General features: G+C 47.2%; 2 protein-coding genes across 2 annotated transcripts; one reads left to right on the top strand and one right to left on the bottom strand.

Moving 5' to 3' along the window:
• Nucleotides 1–2,443: 2,443 nt before the first annotated feature.
• Nucleotides 2,444–17,370, bottom strand: LOC120898121 (calcitonin gene-related peptide type 1 receptor). The gene is made up of 10 exons (XM_040303534.1): nt 16,718–17,370; nt 13,119–13,301; nt 11,393–11,525; nt 11,092–11,182; nt 9,950–10,041; nt 8,071–8,197; nt 5,463–5,564; nt 4,206–4,324; nt 3,334–3,514; nt 2,444–3,236 (listed from the first exon to the last, which is right to left on the bottom strand). Exons 1-10 carry the CDS (start codon nt 16,767–16,769, stop codon nt 2,970–2,972), a joined length of 1,347 nt encoding a protein of 448 aa, XP_040159468.1. The 5' UTR covers nt 16,770–17,370; the 3' UTR covers nt 2,444–2,969.
• A 765-nt stretch (nt 17,371–18,135) lies between these two features.
• On the top strand, nt 18,136–18,752 carry LOC120898207. The gene is made up of 2 exons (XM_040303745.1): nt 18,136–18,244; nt 18,325–18,752. The coding sequence occupies exons 1-2, from the start codon at nt 18,187–18,189 to the stop codon at nt 18,705–18,707; spliced, it is 441 nt and encodes a 146-aa protein (XP_040159679.1). The 5' UTR covers nt 18,136–18,186; the 3' UTR covers nt 18,708–18,752.
• Nucleotides 18,753–19,315: the final 563 nt, after the last annotated feature.

Below are 19,315 nucleotides of genomic sequence, written 5' to 3'. Positions count from 1 at the left end.
TCGGAATGAATGAACGCGAAGTGGATGAGGCGTTATAATCGCTAATAATAGATCTACGCTCTAACTACTCCATGATGGTTCAAGTGTGTCTTCCACAAAGGCTGAGACGATCGAACATCTTACATCTGGGTTTAACAAAGCAGAATTTGAATTATAGTGAACGTTTGATGCTCTCTTGCAATAGATCTTGTGCAATAGCTTGAATATGTGATCCTCGAGCGGTATATCTACTGCGAGTAAGTACCCGATATGTACTACTTTTTACCAGCAAATGATAGGAACTCTCGAGAAGGGTAGGTATTTAATCCATTTTATTCAATCGTCTTGATTCCATTGCAATTGGTAGAATATATATCTCCATGTTCTCAAAAGGGAAGAGCTATTGTAGTGTCGATTTGGGCAGCATTTTAACCGAGGGCCGGTTTCGAGGTGACTGGGGCAGCGCTCGGGCGACCGGCTTTGGTCGGTCTCGTGCGGCGGGTGCGCTTCGGCCACACACGGGTCGGCTTGCGCGTTCTGGGTCCGCGGGTAGCTGGCGAGCGGGTACTGCCGGGGCGCTGTGCGTCAACAACGCTCTGAAAGGTGTGCGAGAGAGAGAGAGAGAGAGAAAAAAAAAGATGTTAGGAACACACTCCACCTGCAAACGGAAATGCACCGAAATGTCTTACCAGGATAAGCATAATGCCCAGGAAGATGTAGAAAATGTAAGTCAGTTTCATGGTGATTGTTTTCTTGGAAGCCTTTCGACTGAACTGAATATGGTTGGCATGTTTTGGGGCCGTTATATACGATTTTGGCAAGACTGAAACGCAACAGATTTCATTCACATGCCCTTGGGCGTCGACGAACCGCAAATATTAGGGGAAATGGCCGGGTGCTTTGAAACACATGTGCAAGTACCAGCTTCTCCAGCTTTAGTCACTTATACAAACTTCTTCAACTGGAGCAGATGAACAGAAGTGTACGATACCTAACAAACCACCCTTCTAAGCATACCTTCTGACTGATGCTGATAGTTGAACGCATCACTGCTTTAGTATCGGCAACACACTAAAACATAACTATTCAAAGCATTATTCCCTACAGTGCAAGTCCCCCGCGTTAATGCAAAAACTCCACGTCATCTAGCGTTTTCGTACAATCCGTGTAGTGTATGCAGTGGCCGCTCTCGTTCCGCACATGCCCCCGTGTGCAAACACACCCGCTGTGTCGCACATATGGGCAAATCTGGCCATACGTGCCGCAAGATTTGCCACACGGCCTATCGAATAGGGCAAATGTTTCGTTGTTGGCACAAATGTTGGCACCACTCGCTGCTGGCAGTTGCTTATCGGCCGCGTACAACCACGGATACCACCGTGCCAGAACGTTCCAGCGGTGTCGTTGGTCTCTCATCCAGCGTGCCGTAAAGTGCAGGTTGGAGAGCAGCAACGACGGTCTGGAGGATTCAATCAACAGTATTGCCACAATCGCTACGGCCACAGCCAAGTGTCCTCTGGTGCGCTCCATTCTAAACTGATGGTCAGTTTGATCAGTTTGAAACAGGCGCTTGAATCCAATCAAAGAAGCCTCTGCAAACCATTCTAGCATCGTCATCATCATCATCATTCACAGGGGTTTTGTTTGGTGTTGCGGTAGATGTAATTGAAATGATTTTCTCTCCAACTGTGTGGATAATGCTATTTTAATGATCTGCTGTTTGATACACTTACAACTTAACTAAAGATTGAAGGTGGAAATCACTACAACAATAGAATATCAACGTAAATCATAAGCACCTTGTTAGCTATCTGTTCAACTGTACTTACGTCACTCTCTGTTCGGCTGTTTGGTATAACAGTTGTGGCGTACAGTTTGTTATACGGAACAGCGCCCTCTACACGTCAACTGCTTGCACTTCGATCTACCCAGCATCCAGGCATGTCGACCTGATTACGGACCGATGTCAAGGTTCTTCATATCAATTCAATCCCCCACCTCTTATCACGCGTAAGTTTGGTTCGAAATGTTGTGTGCTGAATAAAGAAGAGACAAGTTAATCATTAAAAAGTCAACAAATCGCACCACATTACACCGTAACTGCCCCGTACGCAATGCAATCAACTCCAGTGTTGCCGCTTTGCTTTGCATGGCCCGTACGAAACGTTTCTTATGAAAATTTAATCCTACAACCGATCGTCTCGAGCCACATACTCGTGTCTCCATATTTCCATTTGCCATCCCAATGCTGCAAACCCATACCTGAAGTCACGGCCGGGAATGGTACGTATGTCGATAGGTAATATTTTATTTTTGCTTGTACCTGCTGTTTGAAAATTGAACGAAATCGATTTACCTTTACCGTGCGAGCCGTTCCCGGCCGTTCCCCTACTGCACCGATATGCGATTCCTGGAAAGTTCTCACGGTTTGCATTTGAACACCGTCAACGGCAACGAAAACGCCTTTTGCCGCTGTTACTCAAGCTGTAAAAATATTCTTTATTTCTCTCTTCGTTCACCCAATTCGGGCGCCGGATGTGCGCTACAGGATGCAGCCCTGAATGCGGCCAACGCTCCGCTTGCAGCTAGTATTGTTAAACATATTTTTAGTCACCCGAAAGGTAGCGGATCCCGTGCCACCACCTTCTCGCTACACATTTGTGTTTGTGCCTCAGGAACATTAGATTTTGTACACGCAGTCACATTATTTACCACAGAAACACCGAAATACGAACACCAAACGGATTCATAGCAGCACATACATCATGCGAGTTGAACCCCCAAAATCTCGCCATCGCGAAGGACACCTACGGCGATTTCATTGACCGCAGCCAACGGATCCTCTGGCGCTGGGGTTTTCCTTTTCCACCGACAACAACACGACACAACAGCAACAGACACACGGCTCAGACGGCACACTGGGCCAGCTCGCGGGGAGTCGCTTCGCGCGGGCTTATACTCGTCGGTGTGGAGCGACGCGCGTTCAGTAGTCATACGACCACGTCGCGGCTTTGCGTGGCCGGCTGCCCACCGTTGCTCTCGAGAAACGGGTGCGTCACGAGGTCGGGGAAAAATCGGCTCAGGTAGCACTGTACCGCAAAGATGACGTCGTGGTTTGCGAAGCAGAACAGGCACGAAACGCACAAACCTTGCAGGCTGATCAACAGGGCGGCCCCGATCTGATAGTACCGTTCCAGCGAGCAGCCCTTCTCCGGCCGAAACGGCAGCAGGATGTGCTGCAGACCAAACAGGGGAATCTGTAAAGGGCAGCGGAAAAAAGGAGACGACGCGGACCCCGGTGTTAGGAAATTGGCAATAATTGAGCAGTCTCCGCAGTCGGAAGAGAATACGCACGAGAATCAAGGTGGCACGCGTCGCTTTCCGCAGTCCGAGCGGTGCTGGATGGGGCGAGGTGGAGCTTAGCTTCGTCAGCAACACCCGGACGACGTTGATAAGAAACACCAGTGAGGCCACTAGCGAAAAGCACACCGGAATCGTCAGCAGCCACATGGCATGGCTTTCGTTCATCCAGCAGCTGGAAAGGTGTAAAGGTCATCATCAGATTGGACGAAAGATTGGCAATAGAAATCGTTGGCGGTGCCTAAACCTGTCCCTATCGACAAGCCTAATCAGCGGAAGTATCTTAACTGCTTCTATCAAGTACGGTATGACTAAAACAAGCTCCGAAAATCACCGCAAAAACCAATCATCCGCTCTTATTTTGCTCAGTTTGCGTCGCCCCTATCTTACGAAGTTTCCGTTTCCCTGTCACGTACCGAGGGCCTGACACCTTTTGCTTTTTTGGTTGAATTTGAACATTGAACACGGTGCAACGATCCTATTTTCCTCTTAACAATCTCATAAAGCCACATTTATTTCCTGCTTCGTCGACCATCAACACCCAATCAATTAGGATGCTACTGCTGCTCATAATCCATCATACAGGAGGGTAACTGGGGGGGGCGCCCCCCTTCCAGTTTTGGTGCCCATAAAAGCGTGCAGACGAAAACTTTACCTCGCTCCATTCCGGGGCCAATGATAAAGAAGGGGAAAACCTTAACCCAAACAACTTCCCTCTTATCTCACACTCCTCTATCTATTGGGTCTTCTCATATAAACCTGCCACGTCAATATATCTAATTCCGAAGTATCGCAAACAATCTCGTAAAAAAAGAGTACGAGCCAACGCTCTGAAAATGTATCACTGTGTGTCGTAAAATACTTACTGCTCCGTATCGAGTGGCTGCGTGTTGCGGACGAGGGCGTACAGGCTCACCAGCACCATCGGCAATATCCAGCCGATCGTGACGAACCAACGCATTGCGACAATATCCTTGATGAAGACCTTTTTGCCGGCAGTCAGCAACACACGGAAAAAAACGGAGTGAAACGCGTCCGTACGTATGTGATGTCGGTGACGACGATGGAAAAGCGGAAAAATCAAACGAATGGAATTAAATCGAACAGAAAAGGGAAGCAAACGGCACCAACCCTGGGAAATGGTCGCTCTGGCGCTCGGGCGGCATGAATCAATCTCAGGCAACCAAAACCACATACCACCCCAGGACAGCACCCGGCACGATATGTTCACTCCCCGGCCTGACCAAAGTCAGCTTTTTGCTGAGGACACACGAAGAACACGGAGGACGGAGCGCACTGGGTGGCAATGGCAAGGACAGCTGTCGGGAAGACGATACCCCCGTTTCAGCGAAAGCAACAGGCTGCAAAGATAGCAGTGTCGTACGCCCGAGTGTGTGTGTGTGTCTGTTGGTTGGGTGGTTTGGTGGTTTCGAAAGTCCTCCGGGGACTGTGCAGAACCGGTGTTGTTCTGATGGCCATCATCCGGCCTGGTGCCGGTGACCGGTTTCAGCAAACAACTTCGTCGTCGCTGTCGTGTCCTCATCGTGCGACATCCTAATCGAAGAGAAAATGTGCTCCAATGAGGAAATGACCTCATTCTTCGATCACCCCCCCGTACACCGGAACGACCGAACGACGGGTCGATGCGATAGTTCACGCTAGAGTATGGCGCACTGAATTTGCGGCAAGTTTTGAATGAAGTCACACACTGTATAAAGTTATCACCAGCCATCATAAAACACACACACCCACACACATAACTAATTCGCAAAAAGGACACACGAGTCAATTGACGTACGGCTTAATCGTTGGCAAAAGTTGACCAGACCACCAACCACCACAACCAAGCCCGGCGAAGGGAGTGAAATTAACTTTGTACCCGTTTTCAAGCGCCTTTCCATGCCTACTTATCTGTCTTACACACATCGATAGCTTGGTTGCCACTTCTGCAGTGTGCTCAGCCAGTGTGCTCGGCCAGTGTGCCAATGTCAGGACACGGTTGCCCAGACAACATAAACCGATCCAATGTTCTTCGATAATCTCGAGCAACCGGGAGGCGCACAATACCGATGACACTCACGCCGACCCCGGGGTATATCTCCTGGGTGTGCGCGTATACTTACTATAACTAGCACAAGATGCAGGTGTAGTCCTTCGCAGAACATCCAGAAATAATTAACCAGCATCAGGTAGTGTAGCAGAATGTGCAGCCCGACGCACCAGCCCTGCAAAGAAGATTGTTTGTAAGCACACGAATTTCCCGGAACAGTAACGCAAATTGAGGTTAATGGCTGAGGTGATGGATCGGAAAAGGCAAGAAACAGAGGGAGAGAGAGAGAGAGAGATCGGCAGGAGTAAGTGCCTGGAAATACGAGTAGAGTTAAACCCCCAACTCCCCCCAATCTATCTATCCATGGGGAAATTAACCCACAACCGAGCCAATGCGTTGTACGGTCAGTTTGTCCATCTTTTGGCTTTGCTCTAACTTTAACAATTATCTTCACCACACTTGAAAGTGCGGTAAAAGTGTGCCACAACGACCTCCAAAGTTTCTAACCCGCACAACATGTGGGTTTCGAGCACAATGACGCAAACTATGCCGAAACTAATCACAGCCAGCAGCAGCAGCAGAAGCACTTCCAACCCACGCGCGCGTTCGTCTCTGTACAAAAACACCATAAAACATGCATCTTCCTCCCGGTGGTGTGCGAAGGATTTACCCTTGATACTGCACCAAAAATGCTACTGCTTTATGTTATTTTCTCTCTCAATTAACCAACAAATGTCCATCCGCTTTGCTGCCTACATCCTTGTTGGGGTTTATTCTGCCATTCTGTCCGGAAACCTCATGCAGGACTGCACACAAACTCACACGATATGTGCCGTATCAACGCAGTACGGCCACCACTTGGGCAAACACTAAAACTGCGCATCTGTTGCACAGAGAGTATAAGGTGTGAAATATGGTTCATCCTTCTGCGCCCAGCAAGGTCAGCGTACGTTGTTGTTTTTATTCTCCGCTACTCTGTAAGCTTTTCCACCAAAGAAGCACTAAAACGTGCCAAAACGTTGCCATCTTTAGAAGGGGAAATACGAGGACCAAGTGGAGGGAGCATGTAGCATCCCAAGGGTAGCATAAAAAAGTGACCAAATATCATCTGCCGAATGTGTGTGTGTACCACAACTAACCAATTTAAGCTCTTCAACGTTTCCGGTTTTGCCCACTGAATCGTGCCGTGCTGATTGCTGCCTACGGACATAATCCGCATTAAACGAATGTATCTGACGCGTCATTGAATTTCCATGCTAAATGCTCGTTCTGTTATGATTTACATTACTTTTTGCGGGGCTTCCAATCAATGTTAACAGTATCGTGTTTGACGCGTTCCCATTCAATCGTTTGATCTCTCACGCCGAACGAGTCGAACGAAAATTAACCTAATTACCGTGGACCCGCTGCTGATACATCACCAAACCGCATGGTATGGCACAGTTGCATCGATTTCAGGCATATTCCAATCAACGCCGCTCAGTTCAAAGGCTGCCTGCAATCGTTAATTACCATCATTCGGACACATCATTCGGTGAAGCCTACAATCAAACGCCAGCGAAATGTGCGTTCGGCTTCGATCAGGTGCCACAACAGTTCAGTGCGCCACAAGCTAGCCTATGTCACGGCCTGCTCCGCGTCCTGTCCTAGCCCATTTTGCCATATATTTTCTTGCAACAAGGAAATTACGCGATAGAGGCAAAATAACGCCATCACCGGTGATGCTGCTGCTACAAAACGAGCCTTGACTAAATGAATTTATTTCCCTTCCTAGAACACGGCGGCGTGTGGCATAAAGGGCGCATTTTTTCGCACCCTAACTTTATGTTATTAAAACGCTTTTCCGGTCTAGCGGGCCAACCAACTTCAGGCCTCGCACCTCCAACGAAGCAGCTAGAGGCGAAAAAAAAACATAATACAAGTTTTAAATAAATAAGCAGCCCCGAACGCTGCCGTAGAACGTTCGTCCGTCCGTAGCGTGGCTTACCTTCTGTTTTCTAGCTCTGATTACGAGCACCGTTTCTCTATTGCGATCTTTAGTTCTTCCTTGTCCAAGGCGCACATCTTTGCATCATGTATTCCGCACAGGTTTGTTGTCACCAAGAAAGTTCCCTCCTGTGCCACTCGCTTTGTTGCTCTTTTGGCTTATGATAATGCTTCTTTCCTTCTCCCATTCTGCCGTGGGACTTCTTGCTTGGCCTCTCTCGGCACTTGCCAAGTCGGCATCGGCGAACAACATTATGTTCCGAGGTGTACAATGGAATTCACCACCCCACCGCTAAATTGTTGGCATCTCTTGTCGCTTTTGTGTGTTATACACGCCTGTTGCTCACGCAGAACGTACATTGGTACGAACGATTGCACCAGGAATTTCCATACCAGCAGCACTGGGAAACACCCTTTTGCACACCTTTTCTTCGAGGGGGGAGGGTTTCTACGAGGTTTCTTCTGCGTCTGCATTGTTCATGAATTAGCTTACAACCTGAACAAACCAACTAGTAACGACCGAAACGACAACGAGCGAACAACACACCACCATACTTTGCTCTCTAGCTCGAAGGATCGAACGTTAATATTCCCAGCGGACCGGGGACCGACGACCCCGTGCAAATCACGCAAATTGGAAGACCCTTTTTCGGTACAACCCATTACCTTCCATCTTCCATCTGCCAAGGGCTTACCGTATTTGCATTCAGGACATCCGGATCCTCCACGACAAACTTGTACCAGACGATCCAGAACAGGCAGCTTAGCGCCAAGGAGGTGAACAAATGGATGTGTATCCGTATGCGGGTGCATTTCAGCGTGCTGCCAAGAAAGGGAGAGAGAGAGAGAAAAAGAGAAACAGTTGAAAACTACGTTAAGCTAAACATTACACGAAATGTTCGATAAAAATACACCGAGAAGCAGAGCAGTGACCGATGGTTTGGATTTTCTCGGCCAGTCTGTCGTCCATTTGTCGACTAAAGTTTTTCAATTTGCCTTCCCTTTGCTTTCCCAGCAGAACCAGCTTCTGCGAGATGAATGTTTAACGATGTGAAGGGCACATAATGCTTGCCACCTTCTTGACCTCCTCGCCACCACTCTCTTCCTCGGTGTCCTTGTGTTGCTTTGGTACGAAATTTAACCGTGTCTGACACTGGCACTGGCGGCACGGACGGCACGATCACTGTTGCGATGCTTAATTTTCTCAAGTGGCCATCACGCTGCTCCCCAGAATGGCTCAAAAACAACAAATTACACTTCCCCTCTTCTCCACTCCCTCGCTGACATGGCGTCGCCAACGCGTTAACGAACAAGCCAGTGGAAACAGTTCACCACTCCACGCAACTGACCAGAGCAACACTTCAGAATAAAGATTGATTAAGAGTCCACAAGAACCTGACACTTTCTCCTGATTCACATCCCTCGTTCTGCGGCAACGGTATTCCACTGGGTATTCCACTGGGAGCACTTAAAACCACCCAGTGCCCAAACGAAACTCAACAGCAAAAAGCACCTGTAGTGTACCACCGGCCGTTAATAGCCAACAACCGCAGCGCTCAAATTTCCGTCCGGTTAGAGATTTATCGTGCAAAAATACAAACTTTTTGAACACTCATTCACACTCAGCGCATTAAAGGCGGTTTAATAAGAGGGGGAGGGGTGGGGATGGCCGAGAGATTCAGTTCCACTGCCGGGAGAATTCGAACATAGAAGGCAAACAACAAAAAACGTCCACTTCAAACCACCACATTCCGCGAAAATCCAGTATCATCATGGTCGTGGTACATCCGCTTTTCCAGAAGTGATGTAACCGAAGAAGGATTTAGCATCCGTTTTTCCATGTTTTTCCATGTTTTCGTTGTTGAAATGCGGAGAAAAATATGCTTTTGCACGTGTTCCATTCGTCGTTGAGCGTTTGGGGAGCGGGATAGATAGCATTTCAACGGCGATCAATTATTCAACCGTTGGTCAGCTAACTGACTTGACTGACTGACTGGAATGGTGGTTTTCGCATCGACGTTTGAAGCTTTCCATCTTATTGTAGGTCGGCGAATTTCGACCATTTCCACCATTGAGCCCTGAAAGTAAAATCTGGCGCCATAAAGTGGGACTGAAGAAAGAAAAAAAAATAAAACACGGAAGCTTTCCCTTATGGCTGCCGGATTCGCTTCACTCACCGTAAGTCAACTCAAATAGAAAAAACTAGTTATCATCAATCATCTTCAAACGACCACGATTGAAGCAATTCACATTTTGTGTGTGTGTGGCATTTTGGCCGTATATATCCATCAGCCAAAAAACAACGACTCTCCCTTGTGCCAGAATAGCGCTGTGCGGGGATGCGCACGCGGGGGGATGAAAGGAGGACAAGATATTTCGGACAAATGATGATCACATACTCTCGTCAGCGGTGACATAGATAGGGAGGAGAGGAGGAGCATTAACTACATCACTAGAGACGCTATGCTTTGCTGGACATGTGGTTCTGTGTTCTTGTACTGAGAGTTGTTAGAAATTGTATCTTTAAAGCGAATTTTATATGCAGCGTGCTGGAGAAGCTGGTGGCAAACTTACCGAAAGCTGTGGAAAATACACAGTGATATAATTAGCGTTAAGAACGAAACCGTGTATCCACCGATGTAGATGTCGTTTACCAACCGACGAAGCTGGAAGGAAAATTGAATTCAAAACATTAATTCGTAAAGTTAAATGAGGGTAAACATGCCGCCACATGCGCTCGCTGTACGATATACGCCCGCGGTACTTGTCCCTGGGAAATGGGGGGGGGGGGGTCGCGCGCGTGTTAGGGATGAAGTTCAACAATATGACAAAATTATATGCCAAAGCATCTCAACACACACACACACACGCACAAGAAAAGATGTTTTACCCAAGCTCCAACAGTCCCCACAGTCCCGTCGTGTTTGGATTTGTTTGAAAGAAATGAGATGAAAAACACATTGCGCAAAGCTCAAATCAAGCGCATCAACATTCAAACGTCGACGTAATCGGGCATAAATGTTATGGTGGTTTTTTTTTTTCTTTTTTTTTGCACATTCTTATTAACCGCATCACATCAACCGGCGCGAGCAAATGGTGTGGATGATGTCGTCGCCGGGACGTGTTGATTGCCTTACCAGAGCAGGCGGCGACTAGTCTCACAACACCCAAAAATGACAACACAATCCCCCCCGCGACCCACCACGCCGCTACTGACGACAAAGCTCACCAAAGAGAAGCCCGTCAAACAAAGGAGTCGATGTATGCCCGTCGTCTCGATCGACTAATCGACAGCTTGCTGTATCGCCGTCTTATGTTCCTTCCCCGGTAGCCTAAACAACAATCAATTTATCGCCCGTTGAAGAAGCAAGCGAGATAAAACTAATGGCCAAACCACACCACGTCTCACATTGCTGGCGGTGTCGTCTGGCCAGTGTGTGTGTGTCCGGATCGAGACTTTGTACATCATTACTCATGTTGTCAAATTTACTTTATCGCCATATCGCGCGAACACTTCCTGTGGCCAGAGACGGCATCAACAAGGGCTGATGACGTTTGATGAGGGACACACAAGAATGATTGTAATTTAATTATCGTTTCATGTACAAACACCTTTCTCAGACGAGAACTGAGGGGGGGTTATGGGTGAAATTTGAAAATAATACGCAAACTAATGAAGTAACAACCCCCTGTGACCCACTGCCCCGGTACCGTACCTGCATATCTTCCGTGTCGATACAGTTGGTATAGTTGGACCATTCCCGTCCGGAGTGTGGATGTACGAACCAGGACCCATTCTCATGACATCTGTGTGCGCCGTGTATGTGTAAAATAGCAAGAAGAAAAATATGTATCACATTCCATTCCATTCCATGCCCCATACCGGCAAGCAGCAATTGGGAGGGGTAAATACATAAGCTAATTTCCCTCGAGCAAAGCACCATCACCGCTCAAGGGAGTGGGGAAACTCGACGGGAAGCTGGAAGAGGTTTCGGAGCCAGATCTCGTGCTACTTACGTGCGATAGGCGAGCCGCCGTGGATCAAAGCCTAGCACAAACTTTGGGCACCAGTTTTCCGCCACCGTCCCAGCCAGCGTCGGTTCCCAGCAGGACCATCCGTCGAACCGGCGCGGGCAAAACACCGTACTACCTGTAAAAACGGAAACGTCAAAACAAACCTACACTAAAGGGCCATCCCACTTGCAGGTTCACTGTTCCCGCACCACACGTCTAATGGACCACGGCAAAGACGGCTTCAAAATGGCACTAATGCCTGGATTCGAGCACTATCTAATGCATTTGGCATGTTTGCTTTACAACGTTACTACAGATGTGTCACTGAAGCGCTGAGTTCTTGAGCTTGGGCTTTACATTCTTATCACGTATCACAATATAAATAGCGCTGGAGTTTACTTCATCGCATAGACCTTCATTCCCCCCGAATTTGTCAATGAATTTTGGGGAACAACGGATTACCCTCGTCTTCGGAGTTGCCGGGTTCAGTTCAATCGAGTTTACACATTCCGGTTGAATTCACACCAAACACCGACACATTGTGGGAATCATTTATTCCACCGACGCAGATTAATATTAATGGCGCTCGTTACTGCGGATGGAAGCTGAAAAGCTCCTGGCAAAACAAACCATACGAAGCCATTCACGAATTAAATCGTCCGTGTTAATGCTCCGGTCTGCAGCTCATAAACATTACTCTTTCCCGTCCAAATCCCAGCCATCTCGAACCAAACCAATGGGGCTTACATTATAATGCGACTCATCGTGCGGGCGAATTCGTTCATTCGGTGTAGTGCTTCTCCATTTGCACAAAGCCATCGTTGAGCAGGTGGAAAAAGCCGCCTGAACAGTGGAGCTCTATTTCCTACAATTATGATTGATTTCAAGCAAAACACTATACATTCCAATTTACAGTCAAACTTAACAGGGGCTATTCATTTTCTTATTTATCCGCCTAACAAACACACCCACGGCCCGAGATGTCATTCGAAAGAAGTTTTACTATTTCCCTTCCAACAAAGTTAAAAGCGAATGACTCACAGTTTGCTAACCACGGACCACGGACCACCAATTTGAAAGATTCATCGTTCAACTTCCCTTCCGAAGCAAGATCCGAGAAGCGCCCGGAATGGATGGCCACAGCACAGCAACACCTGGAAACGGGAATCAATTTCGATTCCCCACAATCTTCGCCTGGGGTCGTCCTCTTCTGCAGTCAGTTCGGTCGCCAATCGGTCGGGCTCCGGTGCCGAGCACGTTGAGCCTTTGACTTTTACGCTCGACTTTTCACCCCAACTTAACTTGAGCTGTAACTCAATTTCAGCTACACCACCTTGTTCCGTTTAAAACACGCCACTGTCAAACGCGATTAGCTTCCGATGGTGCAAGTCCGACCAGTCTTTCCTTTCCCACACGTTTAACTTTAGTGCCCGCAGACCGACACCTTCCGCAGCAGGCCGTGCCTTTGGCGTCCGGGCGTCGGGTATACACGGAGCCTGGGAAGAAAACTCGTCCGAAAGTTTCAAGTTCACAGGCAAGGAAAACTCCCATCGAGATTAGCAGTTACTCGCTCTTACTTCTTTTTTTTCTAAATAATTCCTACTCTGCAGTAAATTTCGAGTCACCAACTGAAAAGATTCGTCCTCCGAGGTCGCACCTTACCATAGGTAGGACGACAATGATTTAGTTAAGCTTCCGCCAGCCATCATCGGCGCCACAACAAACTTACCATCGGTGGTCCACGGTGGCTCGCTCGTGTTTGACCGCATACAGGTGTAGTAGAGATGGCGCATCAAATCCTCCGGACTTTCGAACTCGAGCCTATCGAACTGTATCTGTCCATCCTGTCCGTCGCCTACTCTGCCTCCAGCGTCGATCATGCCCGTCTGACCAAAGTAGGCGCTCCCGTTCGCTGTAATAACAGTAGTGAAGAAGCTGCTTAGCACGTACATACGTCCACACACACACACATTCACACTCACACTCACTCACACACACACGACGCGTGTAATGTGCGAAATTGGATCAATTCTGCCTTAATTTGATATGGCCATTGATGACCAGGATCGAATTTGATGCTATTTTCTCGATTTCGACCTTCGACTGTTGGAATTCAAACTGCTCTTTCGAGGAGGGGGGGGGGGAGGGATGGAAAACCGAATTTGCTGTTGATTTATCTGGAAAAACTCGCAATCGTAACATATTATGCAAGTTGATTGATTGCAATAGTGTTACAGTTACGATACGAGTGCCATTTGAAATCCTTTACTTCTCATTTACAACACAATACGTAACTTTACAACAAAGTGTAACAAACAAAAACTCTGTTTCCGATCTATTCGGTAATCAAATGCACCTGTTGTTGCTGTCCTGTGCGCTCTATCATTTTGTCTTTACCCTATCTCTCCTATCAGCACAGTGCAAATACATTCTCGCCCGAGTGAGTGTTAAAATCAGAGAAAACAGAATGTGAAATGCACATTGGAAAATTGGTTCACGCTATCAATTACTACTTCACCCTTCTTTTTTAATACGCTTCACCGAATGCGCGCACTAATTGGGTAATGCAATTTTCCAATAATTCCCTCACTTTCGCTCATTTTAAGCACTCCAGAGGTCAAATAAACACTTTTTACATTGAAATCATCCGTTGATGCGACATTTGCCAATGCATGGAGAAAAAAGAGGCATAAAAGGACCCAAGGATTGAACTGCTGATCGTAAGCTCACTCACTCACTCGCAGCCATCTATTAACATCCATATTCTGAAAGGGAATTACCACGCTTGAAATGGTGTCTTATCTGTTCGTAAACGAATTACACCATCACAGCGGATGAAGATGTATAATCCCTGATCAGAGCAGCTACTCGCTTCTGCCATTTTTGCCAATGTGTATTTCCTTCGGCATGTGCCTTTTGCCTCCGGCCACGACACGACCGAAAGCCGTGGAACGAGCGTACGATGCAAAAAGCGCTAATTTCAAGCGAATTGAACTCCCGTTCAATGATTCATATGTGGCGTAATAAAAGAAAAAAGAACAGACACTCTGATGCGAGTCTTTTGGTCGTTCGCTACTAATGGCTTATCAACCTTCTAAGCGCTGCCAGATCTTAGCAAGCTGTGTCTTCCACTCTTTCTCTCTCTCTCTCTCACACACGCATAAACCACCGGGGAGCTGTTTTGCTGGGAAATCACATTCCGATCGCCTTTTTTCCATCTCTCCACACACGACTATGCTGCTTCTTTACTTTGTAACGCATTTTCCCCCGTGCACACACGCCTCAATCGCACACAGTGCGCGGTGCCATATTTCACACCAAAAATTGTACACATTCCATGAAATCTTTTGCTTCAGTGCGCCGTGATTCCTTTTCGCCGTACGCCATCATCATCATCATCATAAACATCTATCGCTCGAGAAAAAGGGCTGCGTGAACCTGCGTTACCAGCGATACGCGCAACAAGAAGAAGCGTGCCAGGTCGTTCTCTTTAAGAAGATTAAGGTGTGGGTGATATATGAATGAACATATTCTGCACTACTCGCCTCACAACTCTGGTTAAGAGGATTTGCCTTAATTGGAACAAGTTTTCTCTCTCTCTCTCTAGCGGCAACTATTTATTGCAACACTGTTCTTGTGAATATTTAAAATTACCGCCGAAGAACTGATCGATTCGTCCTGATATCCGTGCTCGGTACGTACTTGTCGCATCACTAAAAACCCACTCCAAATAGTTAGATGATAGTTGGATACTCGTTAGCCGTCAACCCACTGACATTTTGCCCCTTTTATTAATATAATCCTAATTAGCCCTTGGGATAATCTTCCTTTTCCCATACACACTCTCCCCCTCTCTCTCTCTCCATCTGTCTCCCTTTTCCCATCAATGCGTACCAAATGTTATTATCGTTCACGATCCATTAGTTATTTATTTTTGCCTGTAGTACCGGCGCACAGCATAGCATGGTGGGATAGAATTCTCATTAGCGACAACAAATTCATTATCCTTTTCTCCTTGTTTAATTACCTTAAAGCTAGGGAGTTTGATTTGTACACCACACTCCGGTAGATATCAACCGAAAGCCGGTGCTGGTGCTGGTGGTGGTGGTTGTTCATCAAAACAGTGGCACTCTTTGGCCCTTGGATCTGCTATTTAGCAACTGGTACGCCGCCCCAAGGACCAGCGCAAATACTACAGCCGCCCCCGTCCATCGGCATCCTTCCGTCTTGTCGGAAATTGCAATTCGATACCGTCGCCTGCGGGGCCGGTTGAGGCCTGTTGCTGTTGCCCCGTTGCTCTCTAAATCAACCTTCATTACTACATCGCTGCTGCTCACCTTCAACTTTAACATTTCTCACCTGTACAGTGTGTGTGTGCGGGGAACCTTTTCCAGAAAGCTTTTTCAATCCGGTGTAAAGCCGGTGGAGGAAGTCAAAAGCGGGGGAAAATCAACGGAGGATGTAATATGCTCATTGTGCGCGACCCATTGCACCATTATAATCAAGCGCTCGGGCATCCTTTACCTAGAATGTGCAACAAGAGGCGCGACACTTGAACACAAATGCAATTAAAGCGAGATTAATTTCTTTTCCGCTTACAAAGGACGAAGGGGGATTAACAGGCGCGCGATAATGCTTATAATCTCTTGAATTTAGTCCTGCAAGCTGGCCGGAAAAGGTGCCGGGTTATTTTACCGAAATAATAGTCCTGTTGTGCTCTCTTGCTCTTTCTTTCTCTTTGGTTTGCTTCTGTCCTTTTCCGTGACAGACGAATAGATTCGGCGATAGCGCATTCTTTGAACCAAACACAGCACCGCCACAATTACGCGGCCAAAACGCAAAACGCAGATCGTGTTGGTTTCGTGTTGTTTATCTTTCCGGAAATTGATGGACATTCCATCAGCGCGGTTCAATTTATTGTGAAGAAAATGCCATTAGAAATACGAAACCGGTGAATGGTGGACACGGCTCGTGCGCTCGTGCGCTTTTGGCAACATTGTCAACATTATCGCGCCCCTCTCGCGCGCCCCAATCTAGTAGCCCGTTTCCTTGTTCTACTAGCAACGCGCAAACCAACAACAACACATCGAGTCGACAGCGCGGCCCGCATTGCCTGTATTTCACTAAGCAGCGTTTGCTCGGATCACTGTGGGGTTTTGCGGGCCCAACCAAATAAATAGCGTAAGCGAACTGCCATCAAAAGCGTTCTTCATCCGAACTCATTAAGGTATGTTTGATGTTTGACAGCTTCGTCAAAAGTCAAATAACACCTTTGCAGTGATACATATTTCCAGTGTCGCCCCGGTCATTGTAAATTCAAATATTTACCTTTCGCAAGATCAACGCGCACCAGCTCTGCGGCGTCCTCCCGGATCGTCATCTTGGCCAAGCTCGCGCGCCCGCGAAATCTCGGAAACACTTGCCGCAATTTCAATTACCCCGATGAGCAGCACGCTGCAGATTAATGCTTGTACATTCAATTATCCACTTTCCTTCACTTGGCTTCACAGTAAAAGCTTTGCCGAAATATTTATTCAACAGCCAGTCAGTCTGGCTCACCTGCCGCCGGCCCAGTGGCTGGGACGATGCTCGAGTTGCGTCTCGAGGTTCGTTATTGCCATACACCTACAACATGCTCGATCGTAACTGTACACGCAATTTCACACCAGTTAATCACCAGTGGCCGCTACCATTCCACGACGGCTCTTGGAGCGTCCGTTGCCCGCTTCTTCGCAAGACAACTACCATCCGTCGCTTTCCTCCTCACTATCACTTCCCTTCGCTTAGCTTAATGTACCATTGCACTTCGTTATCAACAATTGTGGCCCCACCAACAGTTGACAAAACGGATTCAAAATTTAACCCAAACACACTATCATCGACGACGGTGGGTGAGTGGCTGGTTTGATGGTTCTCCGGCCCCTGAGATCCGCTTACATCCAGCAGTCCCAAGCAACTGACAGGATGAAACGCTGCTCTACGCTGTCGACGACGACCATGCTCCATCACGGGCGCTACCATAGCGACCGGACCGGAGTGTAGCACTCTGGGATGTTCCCTGCAGTACCGACCATGGAGGTGCCTGGTACTGGCTGTTGCTTCTAAGTTAAGAGCGCGAGAGAACGCGAGATGGTGGAGAAGCGCCTACTAAACGACGCCGGTGAGCACGGATGAGAATGAAAAGAGCATTTTTCATTGTTTTTACTCATTCCGATTGAGTACTCGCTCTCTCGCTTTACGCACCATTATTTTCCCGCCATTTTTTCCGCCAGCGTGTTCAAATGTCGTTATTGAACCGATTTGTCCCAGACCGTCTGTATGGTAGAATATTATAGAATCTTTCTGCACTAGAGAGCCCAAATTGTATCCATCATCGCTTCTTGCATCTCATCTTGTAATTTTAATATTTAACCCAAATTCTATGGATTTTGGACCCAATAACATCGTGACATCATCGTCCGTTATCATTTCAACAGCAACAGCGATTGAGTGTAGTTGCACCAAATACACGTTATTATTAGCAATGAAATTTTATGATGTCTCCCAATACTACAACCACCACACAAAAGTCCAGCTAATCGCTATCAACGCGTAACAGCCTTATCGGATGCCCACATGTGCGAAAGCGCTTTGATAAGAAGTTTGATAAAACTGATAAATGTACCCATTTCGAGGAGACTTGCCAGTTGATACGACCAGTTTTTCGCTGTTGCTCGTACCCGTCATATCGCTGCAGCCAAATTTTGTCGTCAAATTGTGTCTCGAGTGCCAACACCCCTTACTCTTCCCAATTAACGATGACTCATTTCAGGCAGATTCTCGCGGGTGTTTTAGTGTTGTGCATCGTACAAAATGGTAATTCTTGACCCATTGGACCCACGGGGTCTTTTCGATCGCTGTCCTGTACTAACTCGCTCTCGCGTTATTTCGGTTAGCTACTTCCCTTTCCTGCTACTCCTGTGACCACACGGAAAGTGAAAGTATGTGTGAGGAGAATCTGGTCGAGTGTGATGCCAGCATGGCCTCCCTCGGCATGGTAAGAGTGGCCGCCTTCAAGCCGACGATTCAGATCATCCAGTCGCCGGCAATGCGCTGCTTCGAGCTGGTGGTCCAAGATAATGACAATACGCTGAGGGCACGCGGTTGCTCCTACGATACGGTTGACGTTTGTCCGGGCGAGGTACGCATCGGTGTGCAGACGGGCTGCCGATGGTGCAACGAGCATGACGGATGCAATTCGGCCGGTAGCTTTAAGGCCAGCGTGCTCGTGATTGCCAGCCTGTTGGTGGTCGGAGTGCTGCAAAAGGTTTTCCAATAAACAGAGTGCCTAAGCTAGTAGTTTCTTTAACGGAAACGTTTTATACGTTGAATTTTCTTCCAAGTTGGTGCAAAGATATCTTACCAAGAAAGAAAGAAATCCCTTAGAGTACTGCGAAATCCGTCTTCATAGTGAGCTTGATGGGCAACATGTGATGAGACGCAAGAACTCACCTCAATGTTTTTTTCAGAAACACACAGTTTTGCTGGATACGTTTTACAACCGGCGTGTGTTTGTATGTGTGCGTTAAGTGTTTTTTTTAATGAAGTACTACAGCCCAATTCCAATCTTATAACGCATGATCCAAAATGAACCTTTGGATGAACCTGTAAACCCTTAAGGGCCAACGAACGGAAGCTTCCTCTTGTTGCCTTCGAATGCTGGATTGAACTCCATCAGTTTGCAGTGTTGTATTGCTTTATCTGAATTATTTCTAATTCCGTCTTAAACTGTTCTGCTTGTTTTATCTTATGTATGCAGAGAAATATGCTTTCGGTCTGAAAAATGACTTTTTGTTGTATTAAAATTCTGTAAATCAATTATTTCACCAGAAGGATTTGCTTTCTTTTGCACATTATCGCACCAATTGTTCTTCATTGTTTGAGTGC

Source organism: Anopheles arabiensis, chromosome 2 (assembly GCF_016920715.1).
Source record: "Anopheles arabiensis isolate DONGOLA chromosome 2, AaraD3, whole genome shotgun sequence".
In the NCBI taxonomy this organism is placed as follows: Eukaryota; Metazoa; Arthropoda; class Insecta; order Diptera; family Culicidae; genus Anopheles; species Anopheles arabiensis.
This window is presented reverse-complemented; position numbering and strand designations above follow the sequence as displayed.

What these genes read in the sequence shown, in the direction of transcription:
- LOC120898207 (XM_040303745.1), top strand. Translation starts at nt 18,187, where the DNA reads ATGACTCATTTCAGGCAGATTCTCGCGGGTGTTTTAGTGTTGTGCATC. An exon ending in GTTGTGCATCGTACAAAATG is followed by an intron (nt 18,245 to 18,324) that starts GTAATTCTTGAC and finishes TATTTCGGTTAG; the next exon opens with CTACTTCCCTTTCCTGCTAC.
- LOC120898121 (XM_040303534.1), bottom strand. Translation starts at nt 16,769, where the DNA reads ATGACGATCCGGGAGGACGCCGCAGAGCTGGTGCGCGTTGATCTTGCG. An exon ending in CGGCGGCTCGCCTATCGCAC is followed by an intron (nt 11,183 to 11,392) that starts GTAAGTAGCACG and finishes CGGCGCACACAG; the next exon opens with ATGTCATGAGAATGGGTCCT. An exon ending in TCGACACGGAAGATATGCAG is followed by an intron (nt 10,042 to 11,091) that starts GTACGGTACCGG and finishes TTTTCCTTCCAG; the next exon opens with CTTCGTCGGTTGGTAAACGA.